Here is a 20,302-nt window from a genome sequence, read left to right on the forward strand (position 1 = left end):
TTTTTTTTTTTTTTGCTTGGACCCGTAGACACATAGGTCGATTTATCGGGAAGCTCGCGCGAGAAGGAAGAGGGCGGTGGCGTCATTGGCGTAAAATATTCCGGTGGAAATCAAACAATGGGGCGGACTGCATAAACGGCCCGCACGCATGGTGCATCTGTCGGCGCGGGTCGAAATATCCGGAGTTATTACATGTCCGAATTGCAGGGTAAATATTTCGCCGGGCTGTGCGCGCGCGTCCTCCTGTTTTGCATCGGGTCCGGAATAAAACGCCGGCGTCGACGGAATCAGGATGTAAATATTGCAATAAAAACCGGTGACGCTCCGGCAACGCGTCGGCGGGATCGATCTGCGAGAAACTTCGGGGACACGGAGAAGACCGGTCGGCACGATGGATACAGTTCGCCTCTTATCCGAGCTTTCTCATTTGAATACCCAGTTCAGATATTCGACACTGCCAAGGCTCGCGATAAATGTGTCAATTTTTTAAAGCGAAAAAATGTTTCCCCCGTGTGAGAAGGGGTCGGATGCGCCCGCAATACTCGTCTGAGAATCCAGCGGTTTCAATTAGCTTCCAATCGTAATCGCGTATTCGGGCCAACCGAGATTAAAAGATTGCGACGACCGCCAATCTGATGTAAAGTTTACGACCGAGAAAAATTTCCATCTGAAGGTCAAGTTCGTGAGGCGAATTAAAATTCGACGCGCCGAAGTCCTCGAATCTTTAAATTACTCCTCCTCCTGTCCCTTCCCTACCCCCTCCCTCCCACTTGTCCTGGCCATCGCTTTGGATCAAGGATACGGGGATGGAGAATATACTGCGATTTTATGACGAATCAAACCGGACAGAGCCAGACGAGTACATAGAGAATGAAATAAAAATAGATAGAGAGAGAAAGAAAAAGAGTGAGAGAGGGCGGGCAAGGGAGGAAAGGAGAGAAAAGAAGTTTGTTATGCGTAAAAGAGGAGGGGGAACGTGAGGGAGGGAGAGGGGAGAGCTGAGAGGAATGTAGATTCCATCCACCGCGCCCAGGTCGAGATGGTCGCTCATAAATATTCATACAGGATTCCTGAAGCCAGGAAAACATCCATTCCTGCAGAGGCGCACGTGTGCCCGTCTCGCGTGCATTCGGCAATTTCGCGGCTGGCCAATGGGAGAGCGCCGGCCAACGGTGGAGAAAAACGCCGGAATTACGACTTTTCCGCAGAGATCCTTCGTGAGATCGCGCACCTCGTGAAAACAACGAATTTTCCGACTCGCGCGATTTTTCGCGAAAATCTTAACGTGCTCCCGGAAGCTTTCTCCTTTATTCTTATCTTGTCTTTCACCTTGAGAATACGAGCCTGTCAAGAATAGTGAAATTATGGCGCACACAGTGTCTCGGTAATTATCGGGAAATGTGTCAGGAGATGTTATCGTCGATCTAAACGTGAGCCGCGTTTATTTGAACTTTAGTTAATTGTATGAAATTTCGCGAAATTCTGCATCCCGTATCTGAAAAGCTCATTTGCTCGTGAAGGGCACTCATCGTTTCCAAAAGCGCAAATCGTCGAGGATTACGGAAATGTTGAGAGAGAGAGAGAGAGATGTTGCGATTCTCGCAATTAACTTTTACGCTACGACATATGGACTCGAGAGGACGTCAAGAACAGTTTTTGTAAAATATCCTTAGAAACAAATTTCTGTTAAAGTATTAGAGATAGCGAATAAACGTCTGATTTAAATATTACTTAATATTTCTTGTCATAATTTTTTTACAAAAACAAGAGAAGATCGGTGGAGGAGTCCGTAATTAACGCTGATAAAAATAACGTCGTAGCCTAGGGGTTAACGGATGTACGAGGCTCGCGCTTTAATGGGAGACATGTGCGTAAGATGATAGGAGAGAGACCAAGGGCCGTAATAATTTTACTACAGTGAAAATTCGCGACTTCGCGGAGGCAGTGAAAGCGAAAACGCGGTAAATCTGACAATGGCTGCCCGACAGCGGGCGTCCTCTTCCGACGGTTAAAAAACATCCTGTTTACGGAAACGGTGGGGAAATCCGTCTTCGAGAGAGCGCACGGACTGCGTGCAAAAATGTCGCTTTCCTCTTTGACGTTCCGCGGAAAATTATGGTTAAACGGCCGAACGGCGTCCAGGAATATTTAAACATGGCCGGATATAATCCCTGATGAATTATTAATAATATTATCGAAATAATATGGAGGGTGTAACTATTGAATTGATAACGTTATTGCTATTATTAATAATCATGATTACTGGGTTAATAAATTATTTATATTACGTTATGGTAAATTAATTGCTATTTTTATTACATTGATAATGAAGATGCTTCAAAGTATTTTGATTACGTTAGCAATAAAAATATTTCAGAGCAGAGAGGAAAAGTGAGAATATTGTATGAATTAATGAAACCCATTTATATAACACCGTTCAAGTTATTATACAAAAGTACTCTTTGTTTATCATGAAAGAAACCTTCTTGCCCGCCGTTGTAATACTCCGGATCCACGACTATAACTGTAACAGCGACTGGTGAAAGGAGGATTGGCGGATAATCGCGATAAAACCCTCGTATCTCAGTAGAAAAAGCATAATGGTCGGGCATAAGAGTAACTGTTTCTGGCCGATCAAGAAGGTTAATCGAGCAGATTGAAGTGACTGGGAGTGAGTCAGAGGGCGAACTTTTTAGTTGCGTTCGATTAGCTCGTCGCCTCGTTCCGCAATCATCCGGTCTGAATGTTAGGTGGAAAATGAAAAAAAAGGAGATTATACATAAACATAGTGCAGAAATAAATTCAAATATAAATTGTACAATCGCAAATATAATTTTAAATATTCAGTATTCGAGATGGAAAAATACATTTCGTTTGGGTTCGTCCTCTTTGTGTTCCGCACGGAAAAAAGATTTGCTAATATATGGACAACTAAAAATATTATCTGCAGGAGCAAATGTTCTTGCTTTCATAGCAAAATCATTTAGTTGTGATAGCTAAAAGATTTGCTAATATATATATATATATATATATATATATATATATAACTTTGCTATGAAAGCAAGAACATTTGCTCCTAATATTTTTAGTTGTCCATATATTAGCAAATCTTTTTTTTCCGTGCGAATAATTACACATTGCATCTATCCGACCGGTGTTGTGTCGATAAATAGATGGAACAAATTCACGGTATATTTTCCAAGAGGCGCCAGGTGCAGAGGCATTCGTGTGTTCGGTTGCAAGGTTGCATTTTGCAATTCAGTGGCCACGTCCGCGGCTTTTCCGCGATAACGACGCGTAGAAAGTTAATAATTAAAGACGTACGCGGCGGCTGCTTTCACGCGGCGATATCCTTGCCGTGGCCGCCGCCGCGGTTTGTAATCGGGCATAAAGCTGTAACGAGATCGTTCACCCCGCAACAAATCGGACGTAACCGACTTCGCTCGCGATGGCTAACAGCAGTTTTCAATCCGACGATATTGCCTCCCAAGCCAGTCGTGTTCCTCTCGTTTCAGCGCGCCGGCTAGGCATTCCGATTGATTTCCTAAGTCCTGGAACGTTTCAAGCGGTCTTAAACGAGCATTTGCATGCTTGAGTTCTTAAATTCGTGATGCTCTTACAGATCCACGAAACTTCGAACCTCTGATCATTGAAAATTCGCGTGCCTTAGTAGAGGTACTCAGGTAGAACGAACGTTTGGGACTGTCGTTTTTTTGCGCTTTTTCTTTGGGAACTCTTTGAATTATTCCAACAACCCTAAACGGGCATTATGGAAATTTGTGGAATTTCAGGTTTGTGTGGAGCTTTGAGTTTTAGATTACGGGATTTTAGTTCCTTAGAAATTCGTGCAATTTAGAATCTTGATCAATCAACATTTTAAATCCTCGAAAATTCGTATATTCAGTGTTTTGACGCGAAATCTTTAGTCACTTGATTTTATCAGGTTCTTATGGTCGTATTAATAGTCATTACTCGAAAGTTGCCTCCGCTGAAATACTCAGATTTGAATTTAGAATCAAATGTGAATCTTTCAGCTGAATTACGATTGTAAACGTAATGTTGCATATATTGTGTGATTCAAGTAAAAAACTCAAATCTAATTTCATATCTAAGTATATCACGTTGGGCAAGTTTCAAGTAACGATTACCAATACGTGCTTTAGGTTTGCTACGGAAATTGACAAAAAAGTTAAAACAACGAATTAAAATAAATTTTTCGAAAATTGAGCACGTGAAATTTTAATTTTTAGAAATTACTTTCTAAAGTGCAGTCAGCATTCTTCACTGAAATGCTATACTTCCAAATGTCGATTTAGTTATAAGTACCACAATTAGTAAAATCTCGTTAATAGGATCAGTTAATAATAACAATTATTCCCATTATTGATGCATTTTGCGAATATAAACAGTGTTATTGGACGCAAGATACATAGAAACCGTTAGGGAGTGGCAGTATTTTCACTGAAAATCAATGAATATTCACTGATCATCGGTGAAACAGTCCTCTTACTGATTCAATCAAACATATTTTTACCGATTCACTTTAGCAGAGTACGTTCTTATATATCGGTACTCTTATATGACGTCAAGATTGTAACACGCGAGGCACGTCGCGGAGCGTACGGTCCTGGATCGGGCCCCGTTTTAATAGCAATTCGCCACGAGAGCTGGTCGATCTCCTCTCGAGTGGCCGAGCGAAAGCGACTTTCTCGTCGTTCTGCGCGATCTTTCGCATTCCACTCTTTACGATTCCGTATAGCTTCTCGCAGTCCCTTCGCGGAAACATAACTTCGAACATTTTCATCTCTGAACATCGACAGATCCAGTTGTTCGGAGTTGTTGTTGGGAAATGGTTATTTCGCAAGTAACTAACATCGTTCAAGATATAGAAAGTCAACCAGAGATGCGCTCGAGCAAGGATATTGGTTTTAACTGACTTGTGATAGGAAGAAAGAGCGAAAAGGTTTTCCGCAGAAATGACTGAAGCTTGCGCCGTGTATGCTAATTAATGTTGATACCTGAACATTTAGGAATTTAAGGCGTTAATTAAAATAACTGGACCGAAAGTTAAATAGAATTACAGAAAAATACTACTTCTAGTATCTAGCTATGTATTTTTCTCGCAAAACGGTCGTACGAAGAATTCTTTTTAAGTAACGCCTGATCCACACACATACACACGTACACGGTACTACGGTGGAAGAAGATCCACGCTTGAGAGACTCTGGGCGTCGCCTCGTTTTATCGAGGGAACTTTTTTCTCGCGATAGGGGAGATAGCGTTGCGTTGCACTTATTTTGCCGGAAGCACGTGGTCTTCCAGGTATCTTCCGCGAAGCCGCTGGAAACCAGTTGGTCGACTGACCCACCTGGGACCCACCTACGACCTTCTGCAACGCCGACGTGCATCGCGGTTGTACTCCGCGCCGCAGTTGCACAACCAGTCCCGGTGCAACGTGGCTCGAGCATCGTGAGCGAGAAATTACCGTACTCCTTTCTATTTGCTCGTGCACTTAGAACATTGGCGAACCTCGGGATTTTAGAGCCCTTCGGTCGTCGCTTTTACAAAGTGTTGTACTTTCGCGATCGTGGAGAGAATTTCAGAGTGCTGTTCGTACGTCAAATCGTTGAAACGCGAACGTTAAATCATTGCATATAGTAAAACATTTATCCTCAGAATATCGTAGATTTCTCTGAGATTTTTCGGATTACAAAGGATTGTGAATCTTTTAGGATCGTAATTAAATGTATTAAACTTGTAAATCTTTTAAATTCATGTTTTTTGATGAACTGATTTTTTTTTTAGATTTTTTAATAGTAATTTGCAATTTTGATATTTGCGAAGCTTTATCTCTGAAAATTCTTGAATTACGTCGAGAAAAAAATATCTGTGTTTGTAACTATATATCACATAGATAATAATCACTATAAATTATGGTCGAGAGAAATATCTGTTTTTATTAAATTTGTTGTAATATTAGCGATAATAATCTTATATGCATGTTGCCACTACTATTTTCGTGTCAGAAACCAAGCAGAAAATATGGGTGGGGCACAAAATAACTATAATTTTAGTAAGATCAACCAGTTTTTTCGCCCAGTGCATAAATGCACGGAATCTCCTTATGCCGCGAATAACGTACGAGCGAGTTTGGTTTTTGAATTTTTATGGCTAAAAATGGGGGTAGTTGAACGCTTAAGACTTCGCGAATGCACAAACTTTTTGATACTTTGTAAAGTTTATGGCCGCGATAATCGTTCCCAGGTCGTTAAATTCGCAGGTACCGTAATCTCAGCGCGTTGGGGATGCTCGGGGCATCATATGATGCAATTTTCAAGCGATCTCATCGAGAAGCCGAGCACGTCCTTGCCGATGCACGCATTTATCTCCGCGAATTTCTCCGCGGCGCGTGCTATTTATTTATTAAAAATTTCATTTCGATCGCGTACGTGCCCGCGCATCCCTCGTAGGAGATAAATAAATGAACGAGACGGGAGGGTAAGATCCTTCTCGGGAAACTCAATTTCCCGATCGTCGGGCGAGCTTTCCCGACCTTCTTCCGCCGTTCGCGTTCGCGTAAATCTCCGTGGACTTTTTCGAGGAGGCATCCTGTTTCTTTTCTCCGTTTCTTTGGTCCATTGTCGGAAACGAAGAGAGCAACTTCACCGGGAACTTTCCGCTCGATTCGCTGCAAGTGGCCCGCCCGGAGTTTTCCGCTTTCCCGATGAATTTCACCGCGTCGACTTCTATCCGCGTAAACGCGCGTGAAAATTTCAAGTTTCGAGAAATCAAGACTCCAATATCCTGAGCTCCAATGACAGTCGAGATCTTTAGAATGCTAAACTCATAAAACAGCGAGAAGCAAAGTTTCTTCCCTCTCTCTGAAAAAAAAAACTGAAAGACAAAAGCTCAGAAATAATTTTCCGCGAATTCTCTTTTTTTTTTTTAAAGGGAACAAAGTTGCGAATTAAGATTACAATAAATTTCTAACGATACGAGTTCTTTCCAGAAGTTTTAATCGTTGAATGTTTTACAAGCGCATTAGAAAAAGTTAAAATAACAATAAATTAAAATTTCAAGGGATCGAAGTCTTGGGACTTGTCTCGAAACTTTGTTCTTAAGGATTTTGAATTTTTGATGGAGCTAATTGTCTTGAAATTTTTTACACTATTTTTTTAATCTGCACAGAGAAAAGGACATTCCTGTTTGGAAAATATCTTTATTTTTTACGTGTTAATCTCAAATGAGATTACACAACGTTAAACGAAGATAAGTTATTTGTACATCAATATATTTTATATTCAATTCAACAAATAATTATTTAAATTTAAAATTATAAAATTGTAGCAAAATTATAAATCGTCACTTACATAAGAAATAATGATTGTTAATTTGTGTAAGTTATCAGTTTTAAGTGGATAGGAGAAAATTTGGCGTACAATACACACATTTTAAAACATCATATTCTCAATCCGATATTTCGTGCTTGTCACTAGCAAAAATTATTCCTGAAGAATGCAGGTTTTTCATATAAAACATAACCTTGCGAATAGTTTGTCTGTCGTTTAGCGCTATGTAATCTCACTTGAAGATTAACATATCGAAAAGAAAGGTATTCCTCATCAACAAGAATGCTCTTTTTTTCTGTGTAGGAAGTACACGACGCGATAGCAATCTACCTTGCAAACAGCCTTGCATCGCCGCGTTGCATCAGCGGAAAAATCTTGGGGGAAGGGGAGGGGGATTTCGTTAGTTCCGGCGGCTAACGCGATTATCCACGGAAGAGCCAATTAATGATAATTACGCGTTATCGCGCGCGAGCGCGCGTACGCCCGGATTATTCGTGCGCCGTTCGGTTAACTTTACGTATTGACGCTCGTGCGCGAGTCCCCGGGCTTAATTAGGACCAAAACTCATTAAAGCCCGCGAGTGTCTCTAATTTGTCAGGCTCGTCGTGGAGATAGGTACGTAGGTAGAGTGAGCGCGAGAGCTTTTGTTTCGTCCCGCAACGAAACGATTAAATGGCGTCGTCTGTCGGTAACGTATGTGTTATAAAGACGCCCCTTGCGGATGACGTCCTTAATGAGTAATTAAGGGCCCCGCGGCGCACGTGAATTCGTAAGGATTACATCTGTTTTGCCCAATTTCGTTCCCCCAGCGGGATTTCATTCCCGCTCGATCGATGACCATCGTGCTAAAACATCTCGCGGGAATTGGCACGAAGAAGCGTGCGCCAAAGGAAATTTTCCGCCATCAGTAAGCAAGCATACAACAAACGAGAAACAATTACATCGTCCTTACTAAGATTATTCGATTATTATTGATAAAAATGCAACTTGATTCCAAAAAAAGTCCTACATATCAGAGAAGAGAGATTTTTTTAATACATTGAGAAGAAAACATATCTAAGAAATAAAAAATATTTATTTGGTGAGTATATATATTACTAATATAATAATATTTGGTAGAAAATATTTATTTATTTACTTATTTACTTATACTAACGTAAAAATTTTTAAATAATCCTTTTTTTTTAAAGAATCTTTAAACACATTATTTTCATTAAAATCTCAATGAAAATAAAGTTATTATTAATGACATTTTCGTAAAATATTAGATTTTCATAAAAACAGTTCTTTATTCCGTTTGAATAAAAAATCTAGATTTAATTAAATGTGTTATATATTAGTACCCGTCGCGAATGAATATCTTTCTATATCTTAGATATTTTTCTCTCGTATTCACTCGTGAAAAAACTCATTTACTTCTTCTCTGTATTGATTGTTTTTATAATAAAGAGAAACTCAAATCAATCAAATTCTTCATTCATGTCTTGCGTGTAACCTCGTAAGAATTATCACGGATGTAAAATACGGCCCGAGCATTTCTCCGATACTGTTAGGTACTCTCAGATGGAATCCAGATAGAAGAAAAAGAACGTGTCGTTGGTGTCGAGCGCCGGTAGTATTCGACACATCTTTTTCTCGTTGGAAAAAAAAATGATTCGTATGTGGGGAAACTGACAACGCGATTCGGAACGGGCGCATTGACCTTCGTTGCACCTCGACTGCGCATGAGATTGCGTTTGCATAAGATTGCGAAACAGGGCAGGCCGCACTTACGTGCGATCGCGCGCCAAAAATTCGACCGGTTTGACACGTCGGCTTTCCTTGGCGTTAACGGTATATCGGCTATCGCTTCCACCTCCTACAGGTCGTTCCAGGTGAATACACACAACTTCCTTCTCTCTCTCTTTCTCTCTTTCTCCCGACGCCTCTCCCGACTTCTATTCTCCTTTTGGTAGAAACTACACGATGAATTTCTTCCTGTGTAAATTGATTATCCCAATGTTGATCTGGGTCCCGAGTGATAACCTGATTTCTCCACCCTTTTTTCCTCTTTTTTTTTGCGTGCGCGTACACAAATTATAATTTGCGATACGTGCCGATGTATCGAGGACGAGGAATTTCACGGACGAATATTATCGGCTGCAGAAAGGAATGTTTTATACTAAACGTTAGCGACCGCTTCCGTTCCACTTATCGGATAGTTTAAGAGACGGAGGGACAAAAGTGGACGCGTGTGGTGAATACAAGTGGCGAGAAATGAATACGCGCTTGAATACGCAACGAACGGCGGCAGAATAAATAAAACTTCGAAACAGGAAAATCTTGTTTCCAAAAAATGGCGCAATGCGCCTGAAATTTCTGGTTTACTCTGAAAATAAAATTATGAAATCACCGCGTTGTTACAAAGGTCTCCTCGCGGTCGGTCCGTGTGTTTATTCGGCCTTTTACCTTGTCCAGAGTTGTCCAAGGGAAAAAGTTCAAATGATTGCGAGATTATCCTTGACATCTGACAAGAAAGCTGAGAAAATTTCGCGTTACGAGTTTGACGAGACACACGCTGAACATGTGTGATTCGTCACGAACTTTGTAATAACCGCTTGTATATACACCTAGTAACGCGGAGAATAAGCAGACCATTGTGATCGTCGTGGTTGAGAGGCACTGCAGCCATTTTCACTCTCCTGACCAGAGGCGGACTGCATTTTTGTACATTCACTGCGGCAACGTCATTCTCTGTCTCTCTGCAGCAAGAGCAGCAGCAGTTAGACTCTTTCCCCGTTTAACGGTAACCGCGGTGAATTACGGCCGCAGGATTCGCTCCTTGGAGAGGATTCTCGGGCAAGACCGTCCACCGGTAAATCCTCAGGAGGTCACCGGGTCGTCCGGCGAACTCGCATATCTCTCTTTGTCCCTTCTCCGTCTCTCTGTCTCTTTCTCTCGCGCGTTTCTCAATGCAGGCAGAGATAGTCGATTATTAAGTTGCTATCGGTTTTGCACGTAGCTGGATTAATCTAGCGATTATTCTAGCGACTGGCCGGTAAGGCGATCGAATAGTCGTTATTAGAACTGATCTCAAACTGCACTTGTAATTTCCATAGCCGTTAAGCGTTAATCGCTAATGAATAATTGTGAGCTGTGAAATACGATGAAAATGGGAACGTCGCGCATATTATCCGGCGAGAAACGCCTGGGATCGGAGCTGCGTCGAAAGTAAACTTAATTCCCGCGCGATACAATTGATTCGAAGTCCTTCATTCAGTCAATCAGAAAAGATAATTTTCGCGAGACTTACTCAGGCACACTTGAGGCTTTGCGAATTAAGTTTCAAGAGCAGAAATTGATAGCGAATACCTCGTTATGCGTTTAATCGCAAGCGAATTTGGCTTCAATGGGATCTTAATTTGACGCTTAATTACCAGGGTTTCTTCTATATCGGAGATTAAGTGGCTGCGTAACGATTGATTCTTTTCGCGAAGTTTCATGAAAGAGAGATCGCGCCAATTTTTTCACGTTCGATCAGATATTCATCGAGAAAGAGTCGACGTGGCGCGGATTGCTCGAAGAATCCATTCCTAAGAGTGCGTCTCACGAATTTCCACACGTAGAATGCGCATGTACGTAAAATAGATTCTAACGAGCAGACAGGAGTGGTCACCCAGCAAGATGGGAGATTCACATACGAATGTCTCTCATGCGCGGTCACACATACGCGAAATTCATGCAACGTTATCCCGTTAGTCGACATTCATCGGCTTCGACTTCATCTCCGGCTACCTCCGTCTCGTTTTCTTCTTTCTTTCTTTTCTCTCTCTTTCTCTCTCTCTCTTCCTCTTTTTTTCTTTCTTTCTGTCTCTCTTTCTCTATCTCTTCTTCTCTTCGGCCGTTCGCCAATAAGAGAAGTTAGAGAGGGCTTGCGTCCATTTCGTTCGCTGTGCCCAGTTATGCGGACTGTAACGGAATCGGCCGGCCGGCTAAATTTACCGCGGCCTTATCGATCACACTGCCGACTTTCGGTCCTCGTCGACGATACTTTTTATTTTGCCGTAAATCTCTGGGAAAAAAAAAAAAACATAAATCGAGCTGTCGCGATTTATGGCGCGCACTTTGAGTCATAATCCGCGCTAGACCGGGCGAATTTTCGCGATAAAATAATGAACGGCGCGAGCGGCGTAAATATTAAAGGGGAAATATAGCCGGGATAAATAACAGCGCATACGCGAAACAGCGTGCATATAGCGCGGACGGCGCGAATAATGGGCGTGCGACGTAAATAATAACAATAACAGCGTAAACAAGACGCGCGGAGCGCGCCCTTCATGTGTGCGAAGTAGGTGACAGGCAGGTGAGTCTAAGGCAAAATTGTGTTTGCGGCGGAGCGACTTGGCGGAGCGTAGGTCGTAGTGTGTGCGATCGATAATGCCAAGTTCCTGTAGTTCTTTCGTAAATTCGCGGTTTTCGGGAAGCGCGCACTCTGAAGAATTACCGCGAATTCCACCGCCGGCGTTACGTAATGCATTGTTGGGTCCCGGCCTTAACGCAACTTAATGGGCCTGGCAGACCTCCATATGTATGAACATGCGTACGCGCGCATACCGCGAGATATTCATCTCGCAGCGAGCTCCGAGAGGAGCAGTCGATTTTCTATCGTTCGTTCACCCCGCGCACATTCTTTCGTGACGACGGCAATTTTGCCCCGCGGCGTCTCAACGCCCGTCGAAGTTACGTAAGAATATGGCCTGTTGTACAGTGTACTACAATATCGCCAGTAAATGCCCGCAGTTCTATGTCTTCCTGCGAGCTCATCCACTCCCGGATTGTGCACCGTAGTTGTGCGAGATGCTGCGTAATAATCATACAAAACAAGCAAGAGATCGCTTCTCCGAATGCTTTGTCGTCTAGTAAATATTCGCATTGCCGAAGACTTCTCTTGGTATATAATTTAACTTTTGGTGAAAGAAGTTTTGTTTAAAACTCACAAGGTAGATAGTACTTATTGGGTAAGAAATGTTTAATAAACGAAAGTCGGAAAATCATCTCTTTCAGAGTTACAAATATTTTGCTGTTTAGATAAGACAAGAGAGAGAGAGAGAGTTACTTGTGTGCTTCCACTGATTACACGCGATGAATGAACGAGTATCTTACTTTATATTATTACTTTCTATTATATTATTACAATTATTATAATTTTATTATAGGTAATAACAACGAATTATTATAATTATTATAATTTACTCTATTGTTACTTTGTTATATTATTACAATTACTATAATTTTATTATAGGTTATTACAATGAATTATTATAATTATTATAATTACAATGTTATAACTATATATTTTTATATTATTACTATATATTATTACTTTGTTTACAAAAGGTGTTCACATGTTTTCTCTTTCTCAAAAGTTTTTGGTCTTTTTCGAATCAGTTTCATTTCTACTCAATAACATTTGCGTCGTCATCTTGCTTCAGTACAGCAGTGTTGGACATTAATCGATTGAAGTTTCCTTTGAACAAAATAATCAACAAACCAATAATCGAAATTATAATTAATCGCCATATATAAAATCACAAATAATTTCATCGATTGTGATGAAATGATTTTAATTAGTGTATAATCAACTACATATCAGTGTTTTATTAAGAATTAATTCCATTAATCAATAAAATTATATGTGATTTTATATATGACGATTGATTAAATTTGATTATTGATTTGTCGATTGTTTTAATCAAAAAGAGTTTTTATTAATTAATGCCTAATGTTGCAGCACAGTTGTATAGTCATTTATTTTCATGAGCAATGAGATGACATAGCGTAGAAGAGACGTGGTAACAAGAGTCCCCTCGATTATGTCGGCCTATTATTCCAATCGGGAGATGGCAGACATGCACTTAATGTGTGGTCTTGCCAGCGGGAATACTCTAGTTGCACGACATCTTTGTGCGGAATGGTATCCAAATTGGAAAATTCAATGATACGGAGATGTCAAACGTGTGTAGAAATGTATGGAGAACATGTAAGACACTTTTTATAAATATCAAAGTAATAATGAAATAGCAGTAATGTAAGATATCCTCGTATGTGTTCATATTCTTCGCACGTGATCAATGGAAGCACATAAACAAATTGCGTTACTAAGACCGGAAAACATTTGTAACTCTGAAGAGGTTGATTTATTTCCTATATTTACATCTTTTGCTCAACATAATGAGCACCATCTACCCTGTGAGCCTTGAACACTCTCTGCAATTATAAGTAACAATAATACAAGCGGTGTTCTGATATTTATGCGCATAATCAGCCGGTGGAATAACACGTTCGATGTGAATGGCTGCGAGCGATGCGATAACGATCATCCGAGTGCGAACATAAAGAGCGCGCAGTTAAATCGGACAACCAGCTATAAGCTGAGCCGTGCAACGAAATGCGCGTGATGCCGTGACTCGTTAAAATTGCTCTCGCGATTCACACCGCGAGCCAAAAGAATATGCCCGTTGTTTTAATTTCGACGGTCAGTGCGGCGCGCGGACTCCCAGGCGGAAACGTGGAAATAATTGGCGCGCTATCGAATCGACGACGATGTCGTTACCTTCCGGCGCACCTGACGCGGCCTCACCTCTCCCCCGGGACCCGTCGCCGAGGCCCCGGGGCGGTACACGACAAGGTCGGGGGTGAGCCGAGTTTAATTTAGCCGTCACGCCGCGCCAACGGGATCGATACATCGTAACCACATCAGCGGAGTTACGCCTCGTGAGTGCCACCTTAACTTCGCCGGTGACGCGTCGAAAGGAAAGGAAACCCCTAAACCAGATTCCGCTTCCGGAACGACGCCTGACTTGCCGCGACTTGCCGTCAGCAAGCGTGGCGAAAGCCGGCTCGAGGAAATAAGAGATGGACGATTCCTCTACGGATGTTTCTCTACGTTCGCGGTGAAAACGTTGATCTTGCGCTCGACCCGAGACTTCGGTGTATCTCATCCCGGCATTAAACCTCGCGGAGAAAGTCATCATCGTCTGATTTGGTGGTTCTGCCGTTTGAGGATCTTCTTTAGGCAAGGCCGCGCGTTCTACGGGCTGAAAAACTTGGTGGCCTTCGTGTTTACAGGTTCGAGACGCCGGTGCGTTCGGTAAATCCTTCGCCGGCGAATTAGTAGTCGGCGGATCCTCGCGCTTGCCGGAAGCCTGCATCCGAATCCTCGATTCATCCCGAGCCGCCGGTTGCCGCATTCCGGTATCCAAGTTTCGCGCACGTGCAATGCCTGAAGTTTGATAGCCAATTTATGCTATCGCGCTATCAGTTGTCTACTGCTAAACAATTTCTGCATATACTGCCGCAACAAAGTCCATTATAAATCCCCTTCCAGCCCGGCTGGGTATGAGTATGTCGCTCTTCGAAAACCGCCAGTTAACAGGACGTGTCGTAATGAATCTTCCGAAACGTCCTATTAATTTATGCTGTTATTATCGAGCATCTATCGGCAAGCGACACCTCGCCTTACTCGCAACGCAACGAAACGTATTTTTATCGTGAGGAATCCCGGGATCGCACAGAATATGCATGTGTGCGTGTTAAGACAGCAACAAAGCGTTTCTATCGTAAAAGCATTTGCTAAGGCATTTCTACCATAAAGCATCCTTGTCGCGAAAGCACCTACTAAAGCATTTCCGGTACGAAGCATTTGTTATCTATTCTACCCATTGTACTTAGGGATTTATCCACTTAGCGTCCAACATTAATTATTTTCCGGCAAAACAATTGGCGCACCCCGCCATGACAACGGAGAGCCGCGAATAATGTCTCTCGTTGTTCCTGCAAAATGATAAAAACTGTAATTGCGCTCTGAAACTCGCAGTGTATCGGACGACCGTGCTCGATCTTCATTATTTCGGTATATTTAGCTTCATATTAGAGTTCAGTTTAAAGCGATTAATCATAGAGGGCGTTCTATCATACCTCTAACGCGCGTTGTTTATTTGTTTTTGCAGAACATTTTGGACAAGTTCAACCCTGGCGCCAGGCAGCTGATTAACGCGGGCAAGGCGTACCTGAAGGCCCTTCACGGTGAGTGAATTAAATCGAGCATAGCGGCACGCAAGCCGGAAGAGAGAAATAGAAACAGGCGGTCGCGGGAGGTGGCACGAAGGATGGAAAGAAAGTCAAGAAAGAAGTTCGCGTTGGCCTCTTGGGTCCTGTTGTAGGATCGAATTGCCAGGTTGCCAGCATCGCTGGTTTCGCCTTTGCCCTCCCCCCGCCTTTTTCTATTTCCTTCTTTATTTTTATCTCGCGATGTATACTAATTAATTTACTTCGCGCGAATTAACGGCACACATATATTTAGTTCCATTTATCGTTATTATATTCATTAATTTAATAACATGCAACATTTACGACTAGCAATATTAAATGTCTCGAATATTTGCAATTAATATCGAGATTAAATTAATAATATTATACATCTTATATTATTAATTTAATTTTATATGAAAATAAACAAACGACTCGCTGGACTCGCAATTTGGAATCGATCTTCCTCGTAACGGGCGTACTCCGATGATGAAAGTTTGCAAGGATATTATTTTTTTTAGAGAACTATATGTATTAGTGTATTAATACAAATAAGGATATTAACGCAGATAATTATTAGAATAGAAGGATAATTTAGATAATTCAGTATGGAAATATTTGAGTTGCGAGGAATATTGAAGCCTCGATGACCGAATTGATACGGCTTCCCGTCTGATAAGTGGGAAGAAGTCCAGGTTAGAATCCTAGACTGAGACCATATCTTTCAAAACTTTGAAAGTGAATCAAATAAATGCACAATTCAGTTGGGATAAGAGGAAGTCAATTAAAGTAATAATTGGAATTATTCAGGGTCGGTTTGACGTGAAAGGTAGATTCATTCATTGTATGCGTTGTAAAGCCCAGAGAATTTCGACGCGCACGTTTAACATTGTCAAACAGTATTATCTTGCCATTGTAATAGTTATTCGTACCAACCGCAATTCAGTGCATGGCTGTTACTGGTTTTACATATAGTTCTCTTAGAATGATTAAATATGTAGTTTAGACATTATTTTTGTTTCAGTGTTAAACATTTTATTCATTATATTATATGGGTTAAAGTTTACAAGGGAGCCTCGCGAACATGAAAATTCAGATTTTGATACGAAACTTGGCATAAATGTAGGTTGGTCAAATAAAGAAAAATTTAGAAATTTTCAACTGGAACGAAAAAACGCGGTTTGAAGTACTTTTGAAGCACGTATGAAGAGGCAAAACCGCGCTTCAAAGGTACAAAGGTTCTCGTTTTTTTAATATCTCGTAAACTAAATAAAATACCAAAAAACATTTTATACAGGAGTTTTATAGAAAAAATTTATAGTATTATGAATCCACAAATCTCTTTCATGCCCTTTTTTTGCATCAAAGGATAACATTTTAAAAATAATTCTTTTCGAATAATGAATGGCGCGGTTAAATATTTTCCCTAATAAAACTTTGGCATAAAATGTTTTGATATTCTATTTAGTTCACGAGACATATGGAAAAAATACGAAAACCTCTGTATCTTTAAAGGACGGTTTCACTCCTTCATAAGTTGTATTTTCGCGTCGACTAAAAATTTCTCAATTCATCTATTTGTCCATCCTACATTTATATCAAGTCTTATTAAAATCTGAATTTTCGGGCTCGCGGGACTTCTCTCTTAATTGGTAGTCTGTGCAGTTTTCGACGCGCGTTTAGGGAGATACTCTGTATATTTCTGTCTGCCCGTCGCTTCTGTATATATGTGTACACACATTCCTCTTTCCACCTCTTTCGCACCTTCGCACTTTCGTGGCCGGGTCAGATCAATCACCTTTGGGGATTAACCCGCTGACCCTGAAACGGATGTTCGCGTGCCGCCGCCATGTGGGTCGCGTGCTACTCGCATGGGATATCGCCCCCGGTGCACCTGAGAATGGAAATTAGAATGAAAATGACGGTAGAAATAGTGGGTCACCCGATTTCATATCGTCCCTACGACAGATAATGCCGTACACGGATTTCACGTAAGAGACGAGAGGGAAACGATGACAGAGATGATGCGTAATGACGCCTGATTAGCACAATAGTGGCGTGATGGCAGTGTTCCATAGCATCCCGTCGTGGCCAGTAATTGTCGGCGATGATAATATCTTGAAGTATAAACCGCGATCTCGCGCGACGATGCCGCGGGGGTTGAATCGCGGCCCGGCGATATATCACGCGCGATCTTGGCGAGAGTTCTCTCCGGATGGAGCCCGGCGGTTCTCGTTGATGGCTAGAAATTTGTTTAAGAAGAGCCGGGGAAAATAGTACTCGGCGGCGGAAAGTAGTTTGCGCAGCGGCGCAGTCGACTTTACATTAAAAGTGACTTAAAAGTTTCGCGCGGAGCCGCCGGCCTTTGATGTAACAGCATTACTCGGACGGCAGAGCGAGACAGAGAAAGACGGAGAGAAAATGAGAGGCCAGAGAGGGTGATGCTCTCTTGCTAAGGGTGAGACACGCCATTGCCCGGCGGACGAGAATCGACTCGCACATTCTACCACCTCCTCCGCGAAACGTTTAATTAATTTTTGTCCCCCTCCTAGTTTCTCCTGGAGATGAGTTCGCGCTTCCTCTACGTGCTATCGTTCACGCTCGTTTCCGTGTTGCGCGCGCGCGCGCGCGCGTTGCAACTATCATACGCGTGATGCAATATTATTTCTTGGAAAAACATCCCGGAGAGAAAAGTTCACCCGCCAGTTTCCCACCGCCGATCACCGGTAAATTATGCTATCGCTACATCCGGTAGTTTTGGAGGACGTGCTTTATAGATAGCACGGCCGAACGCTCGAACTCCCCGAGAAAACGAACGAACGAACGAACGAACGACTACTCCTCCGTGTAAGGGTTGAACTATTGGACGCGATAAGGTCGCGGCGTTTCGCTCTTAAAGAGAGAGCGACGCGATTGTCGCGACGGGTTCGTATTATGGCAAAGTTCTCGGACAAACAGAATCGCGATAATTTCCTCCGCAGTACGGCGTCGGGAACTTTTTTATCTCGGCGCGATTAGGGTCGCGAAACGGAGAGCCTGAGGGAACGTTGAAAGAGCGGCGCAACGGGGCGACGGGGCAAGGGGAGATGGCAAGGGGAGCAAAGAGTGGAACAGGGTAGATGGGCATCGCACAAAGGTCGGTGCAACTTCCTTAACAAGTTCCGCGCGCGCGCCAGGAAAGAGGACTAACTCGATTAGGAATTAATTTTTGACGAGCCGCGGAAGACGAGACAAAAGGGAGATTTCTTCGAATGGCGCGCCGGAAGCTGGACGGTAAGAAGAGGCGGGGAGAAGGGGGAAGTGTGCTGATGAAAGGAGGGTTAGGAATTAAAGCGAAACCGGAGCTCTTCGGTGCCGCCTTCAGAGAGAAACGAATTGCATCCGGTTTTTCCCCGACGCCGGCAGATTTTTCACCCTCCGTCGCGTTATTCGATTTTCACCCGATGCAAAAGTTGTATGTTCCTCGGTTCATCGCGCCACCTTTCATCCGCGGACCCTCGGACGGGCACTCTTTCAGCGAGGATTTAATTGGGGTCTGTTATTTGCCGTCGCGCTTTCAAGAGTCCGGCGTTAAGTATCTTAAAGATCAAGTTGCCAATTAAATTCCGCGCTTTAGAAGCGCAATGTCGTAAATGTGTCCTCGTACCCAAGTCTCGTTGCAAACTGATCTCTCATTTTGACAGCAATTACTGCAAACCCTTCTCGATACATAGCCTGTTTCAATTCGATTGATGAATTATACATACCCTGAATTCAATCGAAATGTCTCAAGTAATTATGAATTCGTCTCTTAGAAGGTATTCGATACTTTGTCGAATATCTTCCGACATCTCTTAACTGACGTTATGAAATAAATGTAGAGTCTCGCATTAGTTTGCATAAGTTCCTTAAATAAGCGTTAATTTTTTCCTCTTCGAGATCCGCCTTTTCATCGAGTTTCTCTAATTACTCTTTCGCACAATCGGAACGCGGATAAATTCCCGAATGAATTGTCGATCTCTTTAATTTCCCGATCGACCTCCGGCGTTATCAAAACGCGATTCGCAAGCTTAAAATGGCGAATGTAGCCCGACCTCGTCGCCACTTGGAGCAGTCTTTGTTATCCGCGGAATTAATTTGTTCCACCGGCAGGAACTCGCCGATCGTCGAACTTACACTCATCCCTCCTCACCGCCATCCCCTTTCGGTCTCTCGCTCCCCCGACGAGCTATATTCCCGCGTCCTATCACGAACCGACTCCACGACAATTTATAACGAGTCGTCGAGCCACTTTGAGGGCTCTGCTCTGGATCCTACAGGAACCTCGTCCTTTCTCCGATTCTCTGGCATCCTGTCGCCTCTCCTAAGGATGCCACTTAAATACCAGGAGTTTCGCATTTCCAGCCGATTGATGGGTGCGCGACGCGCTTCCTTGGAATATTATCATTCTCTCGCGTACATTATAAAGTACCTGACTAAGTGAATTCTCAAAAACGGATTGTCGCTATTCGGAGAAAAGATTCAGCATTAAGCACGTTGTTAATAAATGAATAAAAGTAACTGTCTATAATGAGAACACATTATTCGCACTTAGCGAACGGTGAACAACAGTCGTAGATATTTCTATACCAATACGAAAACGGGAATATCAGTTTATCAAGATGAATCGGGATTCTACACTCAGTTGTCTAGGTCGCGAAACACTTGAGTGCGTTGCGATGGAGACTCGTTTGTGCAGATCAGGCCTCGTTTGGGCGAATGCGTGATTTGATCTCGGCGCTTCCGTGCGCTCGTCAAGCGATTTTCTGGCGCTGACTCTTACGGCTTTGAATAATCATTCGAATTACGTCTCTCTCTCTCTCTCTCTCTCTCTCTCTCTCTCTCTCTCTTTCTGCTCGTTTTGGCTC

The 20,302-nt window shown here is 42.5% G+C and overlaps 1 protein-coding gene across 3 annotated transcripts in view; it reads left to right on the forward strand.

Moving 5' to 3' along the window:
- LOC116845428 (E3 ubiquitin-protein ligase RBBP6) overlaps nucleotides 1–20,302 on the forward strand; it is a 102,744-nt gene that overhangs the window by 20,374 nt on the left and 62,068 nt on the right. For all 3 annotated transcript variants that reach the window (XM_032818095.1, XM_032818094.1, XM_032818096.1), the window contains one exon: nucleotides 15,338–15,413. In XM_032818095.1, coding sequence (XP_032673986.1) covers nucleotides 15,338–15,413 — 76 coding nt within the window. The remainder of the gene's footprint in view (nucleotides 1–15,337; nucleotides 15,414–20,302) is intronic.

This window comes from Odontomachus brunneus, unplaced genomic scaffold (assembly GCF_010583005.1).
Source record: "Odontomachus brunneus isolate Ranch 3 - 2012 unplaced genomic scaffold, Obru_v1 Obru_scaffold_052, whole genome shotgun sequence".
Taxonomy (NCBI): domain Eukaryota; kingdom Metazoa; phylum Arthropoda; class Insecta; order Hymenoptera; family Formicidae; genus Odontomachus; species Odontomachus brunneus.